We start from the raw sequence: 10,226 nt of genomic DNA on the forward strand, positions 1-10,226 counted from the left end.
AACGGAATCCATTTGTTAAAGCCCAATGGCCCTCCGCCCCGGCTGGCGAGGCCCCGACTGCCCTCACCCCTCCCGGCCAGCGTCCCAGTGACCCGCACGTCCGCGGCCGGGCCTTACTGCGAGGCGTGGAGCTGACGTCAGTGTCTCCGACGCTTAAAACTGCGCACATCTGACTTGGTTCCTGCGATTCGTTTTTGCTTTGTTTTCTTTTGTTTTCTTTTTTTTTCTTTTTTTTTTTTTTTTTTGCAAAATATGTATTTCTGTCGCCGCAGTAAGGTCGGTCGCTCCCAGAGCCCTCCCGTGGCTTCGGATTTCGAAGCGGCCACCACCGCTCACTTTCCTTCCTGGTTACAAAAGTTTGCTGAGCGTGTGGGTGATTTAACCTGCTCTCCCGCTTCGTCCTCTCAGACCCTAGGAGCCTGCAGCCCGGGAGCAGGGGCGGAACCACTCCAGCCCCCGGCGCGCAGGGTCCTTCCCGCCCCGCCTGTCCGCCCTGGGCCGCGCCCGCCATGTCCTACCCTCAGTTTGGATACCCCTACTCCTCGGCTCCCCAGGTAAGGGGACTCCCCGCGAGGACCAGTTAGGGTGGGCAGGACGCGCCGGATACCCTCTCTTCCCAGCTACAGGCCTTCTCGTGCCAGGCGGGTGGACCCCGAACCCCTGTGCAGGGCGGATGGTCTGATAAAATCCAACAGGGCGTTAGAATTCATATTTGTTCCACCCGCTGGGCTCTGAGGCTGCGTCCCAGAGGATCTTAGGGACCCGGGGAGGGGGAACACCTGGCATCAAACCAACTTGGAGCGCCAGGGCCAATGGCCTTGGGAACCTGGGGTGGATGGGAGCGCTGGGGCTGGGTCCCACATGCTCAGAGGAGACCAGGCTCACAGGCTTGCAGAGAGGGACCGTGGTGGTAGGGTGTGGAGATCGGGAGACCCCTGGGAACGGAGGCGAGGCACTCCCTGGGGGGAAGCTCCTCCAGCCAGGATGCCCGGCCCATCCTCGCGGCCCCTTTCTCCCCCAGTTCCTGATGACCACCAACTCCCTGAGCACGTGCTGCGAGTCTGGTGGCCGCACACTGGCTGACTCGGGGCCCGCAGCCTCAGCCCAAGCGCCAGTCTACTGCCCGGTCTACGAGAGCCGGCTGCTGGCCACTGCGCGCCACGAACTCAACTCAGCTGCCGCGCTCGGTGTTTACGGGGGCCCCTACGGCGGCTCGCAGGGCTATGGTAACTACGTGACCTACGGCTCAGAGGCGTCTGCCTTCTATTCGTTGGTAAGGGAGCATCACAACCCTCCCCCGCCCCGCCCCTACCCCTGGATTTGCCAAACCCACTCCCTCGATCCAAGGCCGTGAGTCCTCTGGGTCCCCCGACTGCTGAGGGTTGTCTTCGTCCAGCTGGGCTCCCCAACCAGTCCCTCGGAAGAGGGATCAGGAACGCGAACACTCCGCCCGGGTTCAGGGTGCCCCGCGGGTGCACCGCTGTTAGCGTACTTTTTGTTTTATGTTTTTCCACTGAATTCCAATAAGATCACTGGCTCTACTCGCCAAGCCCCTCTTCCTCTTCCTCTCCCATCCCCTCCTTCTCCCTCTTCTCCCTCCCCTGCTCCTCACTCCCACCCTCCCTTACCTCGCCTGCCCTCTTCTTTCCCGGTTCACCTGCTCTCCTGGCTGGCCCCTGCGTCTCTCCATGACCTTTCTCCTTCTCCCCGCACTTGGCCTCTCCATGACCCTTCTCCACACCCACCTCTGCTGTCCTCTTACCCACTCTGATTCTCTCTTTCCCCCCTTCATTTTCCTTCTCCTTTCTATCCGGTTTCCGGAACTCCAGTTGTCCCCTCTCCAGTTTGGGGAATGGAGAACCAAGGCCTGAGGGAGATGAGCCTCAGGCAGGGCCTGCTGCAGGTGTGGACGTGGGTGTGAGTGGGGACTGCCCGGGGATGTGCCTGGGGATCTGACCGGAGCCTGGGGAGCCAGGGGACCTAGGGAAAGGGCTGTAGCTGGGTGGTGTCTGGAAGCTGCGACCCCAGACTCCTCTGCTCCTACAGAATAGCTTCGACTCCAAGGACGGGTCGGGATCTGCGCATGCGGGCCTCCCGCCAGCTGCGGCTGCTGCCGCCTACTACCCTTATGAGCCAGCTCTGGGCCAGTACCCCTACGACAGGTGAGGGACCATCAGTGGTCACCACCTCCATGCACAGTCAACATGCCCCTCCTGGGAAGTGGGGAGGCAGGTCAAGCCTGCTACCACTGAAGTCAGGCTTGACCTGCCACCGTGGTCCATGCTTCTCAGGCTCCTGGCCAGCCTGTACTGCGGGGAACTAGAATTTGCCCCAGTCCCCTACCCCACCCCACTCACACTGTAAAAACTGCTCTAATTTCTGAGGACGTGGCATCTGGAAGGCCCAGTCCACTAAGGCGACTTCTTCAGGAGCCTCAGTCACCTCCCTGTACCCCAAGAAGTAGAGCCCTGGTTGAGTGTCCAAGCAGAACCCACTGCCCCTGCAGAGGGAGCCATGAGGGGGAGACCCTGCAGCTGGCCGTGCCCAGTCCAGGCCACAGTGTCATTCCATCTTCCTGGGTGACCATAACAGTTGAACGCACTGAGGCAGCAGGCAGCTTTCTGCTCCGGTCCACCATGACCTTTCCTCGCAGGGACTTGCATATTAGGGTGGGAGGTCACATGCCTGCAATATGTTCTTATGGCTTGGAGATCAAAGAAATAGGAGTGAAGCCCCATCGAGAACCTCAGGGAAATATCTCTGGAGAGTGACAGAGGCCATGACCTCTCCCGCTTGGGAATGAGCCAAGCTCCCTGTCATATTAATGACATTCTCTTCGACCTCCGCCCACAAAAGGCAAGGCGTCCCCCCCCCCCCACACACACAACCCGACACAGGGAGGCAAAGCCCGTCCCAGCTTCCCTGGCGGCCCTGCCCCCACCCCCAGGGTCTGCCTGGGCAGCGGCTGGCCCTCCGCTGCGATCGGTGCCCCACTGTAGAGCCTGTCTCCAGGTACGGGACCATGGACAGCGGCACGCGGCGCAAGAACGCCACGCGCGAGACCACCAGCACCCTCAAGGCCTGGCTGCAGGAGCACCGCAAGAACCCGTACCCCACCAAGGGCGAGAAGATCATGCTGGCCATCATCACCAAGATGACCCTCACGCAGGTCTCCACCTGGTTCGCCAACGCGCGCCGGCGACTCAAGAAGGAGAACAAGATGACGTGGCCGCCACGGAACAAATGCGCAGAGGAGAAGCGGCCCTATGGGGAGGGCGAGGAGGAGGAGGCCGGCGAGGAGGAGGCGCAGGAGGAGCCCCTCAAGAGCTCCAAGGGCGAAGGTGAGTTGGGAAGTTGGCCCTGGGGTCAGCCAGGCTTCCAGGGGACTTTTCCAGGGTTTCCTACCACCTAGAGAAGAGCAGCCAGGCACAGAGGGGAGCTGAACCAAGCAAAAACAGAACCTCCCAGGACCAACTGGGTAGCAGAGTTGTGGGTAAGGCCCTGTGCAGCTGGAGACTGTGGTGGTCCCCTCTGGACACAGAGAGAAGTCCAAGTCATGTTTTAGAATCTCTCTCTCTCTCTCTCTCTCTCTCTCTCTCTCTCTCTCTCTTTCTCTCTCTCTCTCTCTCTCCCTCTCTCTCTCTCTCTCTCTCTCTCTCTCTCTCTCTCTCACACACACACACACACACACACACACACGCTAGAGGTTGAGATCAACCTAGTCCCCTGTGTCACCAGGTGGAGTCCTGGGCACCTTCAAAGGAGATGGAAAGACAGAGAAGGACCTCAGGCCTTTTCCTTGTCCAGTACTGGACTCCATAATGTGGCTTAGGAGGAGTGGGTGACTGGTGACCCACCGAGCTGTCTTTTCCACTGGCCTGTGTTCTCTCCTGGCAGAGGCTGTCAGCAGAGAGGACAAGGAGCTGGAGCTCAGTGACCTGGAGGACTTCGACCCACTTGAGGCAGAGACCCCAGAGTGTGAGCTGAAGGCACCCTTCCAGCGCCTGGACAGCAGCCTGGAGCGTGGCCCTGCTGCACCTGAAGGCCCTGGCACTGGAGGCAAAGAGGCCTCCGGCCCGCTCCGGGTGCCCTTGCCCACGGATGGTGGAGCTGCCCTGGATGAGGACCTGGAGAGGGCCCGGAGCTGCCTCCGGAGCACAGTGGCCAGGGAGGAGCAACAGCCAGGCACAGAGGGTGACCCGCAGGCCTGCGAGGCCAAGCTGGGCTTTGCGCCTACTGGGACGCCAGGGGGTCTGGAGTCCAAGCCTCGCATCTGGTCACTGGCCCACACGGCCACTGCTGCAGCAGCCACTGCCCTGAGCCAGACTGAGTTTCCGTCCTGCATGCTCAAGCGTCAAGCTTCTCTTGCCCCTGCAGCCACATCCTCCACACCCACCTCATCCTCCTCTGTGGTCCCGGCACCCCTAGGTGCCCTGGACAGGCACCAGGACTCCCCAGTAACCAGTCTTAGAAACTGGGTGGACGGGGTCTTCCATGACCCCATCCTCAGGCACAGCACTTTGAACCAGGCCTGGGCCACCGCCAAGGGTGCCCTCCTGGATCCTGGGCCTCTGGGACGCTCTCTGGGGGCCAGTGCCAACATGCTGACAGCACCCCTGGCCCGCACCTTCCCCTCTGCTGCACCCCAAGATGCCCCAGCTGCAGGTGCTGCCAGGGAGCTGCTGGCCATGCCCAAGGCTGGGGGCAAGCCCTTCTGTACCTGATGCCACCTGTCCAGCATGACAGAGAAGGGGACCAGCGCTGGCCCACAAGACCAGACTCTTTTTTACTGAGTTTCCAAAGGAAGGCAAGAGCGTGGCCAAGCCAAGGCTGTCAACATACTGGGAAGGAGCACTGGACTCAGTCTCCCCAGGGCCACAGAGAAGCGTATGCTGTCACCAAGATCCCCTGGACCCACCTGGTCATGAGTCTACCAGAGCCATCCCCCTGAACTCCTGAACCCAGCAGGGAGAGCGCTCTCACAGCAGATGGGAGCACCCTTGAAGCATCAAGTTTACATCCAAAGTGTACAAGGAGAGGGCGTTGGGTTCCTGGGCTTGTTTTGTGTAGCTGTCTCCGTGGGGTTGGGGGCATGCCGGTCTTCGTTATGAATTCTCAGCCTGCTCATCTTCTGACTTCATCCTCAGCACATAATGCTCACCAACAGCACTTCCACCAAGTTTACACTGTTGCACATTCTTGACTCGATAAACTTATGTTTTTTAAAATGTATGTTCACACCAATAATTGCCTGCTTCAGAGAGAGGCTAATAAAACCCAGTGATGGTGTTTGCATTGCAGAGTGAACACATTTCAAAACCTGGGGCTTGAGAGTTTGCCAGAGGAGGTGGTGCTGATGCCCATGGGAAGGAATGGGGTGGGGCTGGGCAGGGTGGAGTGGGGTGGGTGTCCACTAGACAACACCTCCATAAACTCCTTGTCAACCCATGACCCCCCTGCCCCCTTGAGTCCACCAGAGTCCTACCAAAGCCACTGAAAACAGGAGAGTGGCTGAGAAATCGGAGCCTTCTCCTGGACTCCTCCTGTAGAACAGTCAGAGAAAAAACTTTTCCACTTTTCCCATTGCCAGACTCCAGAATTTTGAGCCAAAAGGAGTTTCTTTGGCTGAATTAGAACAAATTTTAGACTTTCCAAATTCCTAGGCCTATGTCCTGGGGGAGGGGGGTGCATAGGAGCCACCCTGCCCTAAAGCCAGTACCTGCGGAGGCCCTCGGCCCTACCAAAGGGGAAGTCAATTGGCCTTCCCTAACCCGGCCTCACCCCCTGTAGAGGCCCTTTCTCACGTAAATTAGGGCTGTAAGGGGTGGAGCTGGGTGGAAAGATCTCCCAGGCAGGGGGAGAAGGGCTGGGCAAAACTAGAGGGTCAATTGAGGGAGCACAGGGACAGAGCCTGGCCTGGGGAGGGTCCTGCCTGCACAGACCCCTGGCTACCATCAGATCCCTGGTTCGAACCCCACCTCCACTGCCCGAGTGGCTGCCAGCAGCTGCTCCAGCCTGGGGTCCTCGCTGATCTCCCCAGGGGCATCCTGGCATCCTTCATAGGGGTCGTGCTACCCTCTGGCTCACCAGCAAGCCTGCTGCTCTGGCTCCCAAGGGCCTCCTAAAAGTTCCAAATGGCCATAGGGAGCTCCTGAGGGCAGGACAGCACAGGGGATGCAGGGACAGGGCAAAAGTGGCCTTTGTCCAGGACGGAGCAAAGCGCTGGAGGTATGCAACTACTTCCTGAGCAGGCGGGCAGGCAGCCTAACCTCCAGGGACAGAAGAGGTCTGGGCTTTCTTCTGCCAGCCTGGGTCCTGGGTGGGGCGCATCTGGGGCCTCCGGGTGCCCTGGTTTCTGCGGAAAGGCCTCGGTTGGCAAGGAACTCTGGAAGACTGGTCGGTCGGCTATCGAGGTCAGCCTTGGCGCAAGTTTAGGCACCCGAGGGAGAGGGAACCCTGCGTGTCAGGGCGCATCAGCCCGAGCGCGCGCAAGGCCGCCCCGCCGCCGTCGGGTAATTGGATTGTACCGGCCTGCGCTGTCACCGCTTTCACTTTCACTCTCTTGGATGATATTATCGAGGTTCGGAAGCTCGCCGCTGATGTGCCTGTCAAAAGGCTGCGGCGGGAGCCCCCGGCCTGGCGAGCGAGCATCAGCCAAGATAATTTGAAGTGAAATTTTCATTTTGACAGTAAACCCCTCAATTTCTAAAGGCTGCGCGCTCCGAGAGCTCGCTGGCAGGGGAGGCTTTGCAGAAAGCCCACGTCTTAGACTGAAAAGGGCAAAAGAACTCGAATTAGTTGTAATAGATAAAAGGGCAAAAATAAAGAGTCAAGGGTACTTGACAGTAATAGCGAAAGTGGAGTCTCAGGGGAGACGCGTTGCGGCCCGAGGCTGGGGCGCCAGGAATTTTAATGCGACCCAGGGCGGCCTCTCCAGCGCACCCCCACCCGCCCTAGACAAAGCCAGAGATTTTCAGCAGAAATAAGCCATTTGGGGGCTAGGCAGGGATGAAGGCTGGGGCGGCAGACATCGGGGACTTGGACTCAGCCTGGCGCCCTGGTGGCAGGCAGCTCTGCTGGGGCCTTGAAGCCGCGAGCGAGCACGCCGGTGGCTCCGGTAGGCGATCCCGGCCAGGGAGCAACTCCGACCCCAGGGCCCAGAGGGTTTCTGCTGCTGGCCAAGCTTGTGGCCCTCAGGATCTCCCGGGCAGAGTCCCTGGCGCTAGGACCCGCCTGTCCCTGCGGCCCTGGGCGTGGGAATCCCACTTCGCTGGAGCCCCCAGATCTCAGTGGAACTCGCTTGTTTGAATACACGTGAGGAGGGGCTCCGCCACACCGAGACCCCACAGCCCCGTCCCTTCGCCTCGGGAGGCACAGCCCGCCACGCTCGCCTCGCGCACCCTGACCCGGCCCTGGGGGCGCCCCCACCCCGCCGCGCCGGGACGGCCCGAGAAGTGGGCGGGGCCCTCACGGGGTTGGGGAAGGACGTGGGGGCGGGGAAAGGGGTCCGGCGGGTCTCCGCGGGGAAGGGTGGCCAGCCCCGACTTCCCTCCCGGCGCGGGGCCGGCGCTCGGTCACTCAGGCGTGGCCGATGCAAACACGCGGAGAGGAGAGGCTAAATTAACGGCGCTCTTTACATAGAGCCAAATAAAACTGTAATCAGCGGCGCGTTACTTTTCATTAAGCGAGTCTGACAGCAGCATATTCAGACTCGACAAGGGAACAGGCGCGGGAAATATACGGCTCTCCCGGCCGCCCAGTCTAAGATAATTCCTTAAGCTCCATTAACAACTCCTAGCCGCAGGAAATGGGCTCCGGAAAACGTCTCCAAATCTAAAAGCTTTATCGACCCCTCAAACCGTGGCTGATGGTTCCATTTTTTTCTTTTTTCTCCTTTCCTTTTATTATTTTTTTTTAACTTAAGGGAGAGACATCCAGCAAGGTAATAGAGTTTGACACGACACCTTCTTAACTAGAGAGAGGCAGGGAAGCCAGCCCTTAAATGATATTTAAAAGGCAACCAATTAAGATTTAAAGTGGTCGTCTCCTGAGATCATGCAGGCGATGTACGCCACCTACTTCACCCCGGGCAGGCCTGCCTGGAGCTGCGCTGACGAGACAGCCTGCTGGCTTTCCCCCTCTGTCCTCTCCCTCCCGCCCTCTTCTCCCTCCCTTTCCTTCTCTCCCCTCTCCCCCTCACTCTCTCTCCTCTCCTTCCCTTCTCCCTCTCCTCTCTCTCCCCCTCCTTCCATAAAGAGAGTACTGGAAGAGATACACCGGGAACAGAGGCAGGAGACCTTCCACCTCCTCAGGAGGACCCTGGGCTGGTCACTAGACAGGGAACAGTCTCCTAGCGCAGGTAGAGCAGCCACTAGGTAAGGGAGACTGAGCCCTGACTCTCCTACAGATGTCCAACTGCTTCCTGCTGTCCCTGGTGGCCTCAGCATCCCAGAGTGGCCTGTCATCTGGGCCCCAGTGTGGGGTCAGGATGATGGCATTAACATCAGAGGACAAGTAGCAAGCTGCCCCCAGACCACAGCCAGCCATGTGGATCCACGGGGCAGGGGATGGCCCCTCACCCTCCTCTTCCTTGCCCAACTTTCTCGTCCAGCCAGGGAAGACCTGTGCTGCTCAGGATGGCTCCAATGGAAGCTGGGCACCCCCTCGCCCTCCTGGGGTTACTGTCCCTGGTCATTTATTCCTACTGGGGCTACCACACCAGGAAGTGCTCTCCCCGGGTCATCTCCTGGGAAGGCAGCAAGGCCCAGGAAAGGAAGTCCAGGACCCTGTGATTTGACCCCAGTCCCAGGCCTGGGTTGGAGGGAAGCCCAGACAATGGGAGGGGGAGGGGAGGAGGAGGAGGAGGAAAGAGTGGAGGAAAGAGGAAGAGAGGAGAGGAAGGGGGGAAGAGAGGAAGAGGAGGAGGAAGGAAGAGAGGAGAGGAGGGGTGGAGAGAGAAAAGAGGAAGAGGAGGGGTGGAGAGGAGGAGAGGAAGAGAGAGGAAGAGGAGGGGAGGAGAGGAGGAAGAGGAGGGGAGGAGAGAGGAAGAGGAGGGGAGGAGAGAGGAAGAGGAGGGGAGGAGAGAGGAAGAGGAGGGGAGGAGAGAGGAAGAGAGGAAGAAGAGGGGAGGAGGAGGAAGAGAGGAAGAGGAAGGGAGGAGGAGGAAGAGAGGAAGAGGAGGGAAGGGGGGGAGGAGAGAGGAAGAGGAGGGAAGGGGGGAGGAGAGAGGAAGAGGAGGGAAGGGGGGGAGGAGAGAGGAAGAGGAGGGGAGGAGAGAGGAAGAGGAGGGGAGGAGGAGGAAGAGAGGAAGAGGAAGGGAGGAGGAGGAAGAGAGGAAGAGGAGGGAAGGAAGGAGGGGAGGAGAGAGGAAGAGGAGGGGAGGAGGAAGAGGAGGGGAGGAGGGGAGGAGGAGGAAGAGAGGAAGAGGAGGGGAGGAGGAGGAAGAGAGGAAGAGGAGGGGAGGAGAGAGGAAGAGGAGGGGAGGAGGAGGAAGAGGAGGGGAGGAGGAGGAAGAGGAGGGGAGGAGGAGGAAGAGAGGAAGAGGAGGGAAGGAGGGGAGGAGAGAGGAAGAGGAGGGGAGAAGAGAGGAAGAGGAGGGGAGGAGAGAGGAAGAGGAGGGGAGGAGGAGGAAGAGAGGAAGAGGAGGGGAGGAGGAGGAAGAGAGGAAGAGGAAGGGAGGAGGAGGAAGAGAGGAAGAGGAGGGAAGGAGGGGAGGAGAAAGAGGAGGGGAGGAGGAAGAGGAGGGGAGGAGGAGGAAGAGAGGAAGAGGAAGGGAGGAGGAGGAAGAGAGGAAGAGGAGGGGAGGAGAGAGGAAGAGGAGGGGAGGAGGAGGAAGAGAGGAAGAGGAGGGGAGGAGGGGAGGAGAGAGGAAGAGGAAGGGAGGAGGAGGAAGAGAGGAAGAGGAGGGAAGGAGGGGAGGAGAGAGGAAGAGGAGGGGAGGAGGAAGAGGAGGGGAGGAGGGGAGGAGGAGGAAGAGAGGAAGAGGAGGGGAGGAGGAGGAAGAGAGGAAGAGGAGGGGAGGAGAGAGGAAGAGGAGGGGAGGAGGAGGAAGAGAGGAAGAGGAGGGGAGGAGGAGGAAGAGAGGAAGAGGAGGGAAGGAGGGGAGGAGAGAGGAAGAGGAGGGGAGGAGGAGGAAGAGAGGAAGAGGAGGGGAGGAGGGGAGGATGGGAGGAAAGCGGGGAGAGGGAAGGAGGGGAGGATGGGAGGAGAGAGGGAGGGGGAAGGAA

The 10,226-nt window shown here is 59.9% G+C and overlaps 1 protein-coding gene across 1 annotated transcript; it reads left to right on the forward strand.

Annotated features, from left to right (window-relative positions):
* Positions 1 to 509: 509 nt before the first annotated feature.
* On the forward strand, positions 510 to 4,724 carry IRX4 (iroquois homeobox 4; the record flags this gene model as incomplete). Its single annotated transcript, XM_081296412.1, has 5 exons — positions 510 to 554; positions 1,022 to 1,273; positions 2,047 to 2,162; positions 3,013 to 3,341; positions 3,898 to 4,724. The coding sequence occupies 5 exons, from the start codon at positions 510 to 512 to the stop codon at positions 4,722 to 4,724; spliced, it is 1,569 nt and encodes a 522-aa protein (XP_081152538.1).
* Between the last annotated feature and the right edge of the window lie 5,502 nt (positions 4,725 to 10,226).

Source organism: Spermophilus citellus (genome assembly GCF_964194105.1).
Source record: "Spermophilus citellus genome assembly, chromosome: 1".
NCBI classification, from domain to species: Eukaryota; Metazoa; Chordata; class Mammalia; order Rodentia; family Sciuridae; genus Spermophilus; species Spermophilus citellus.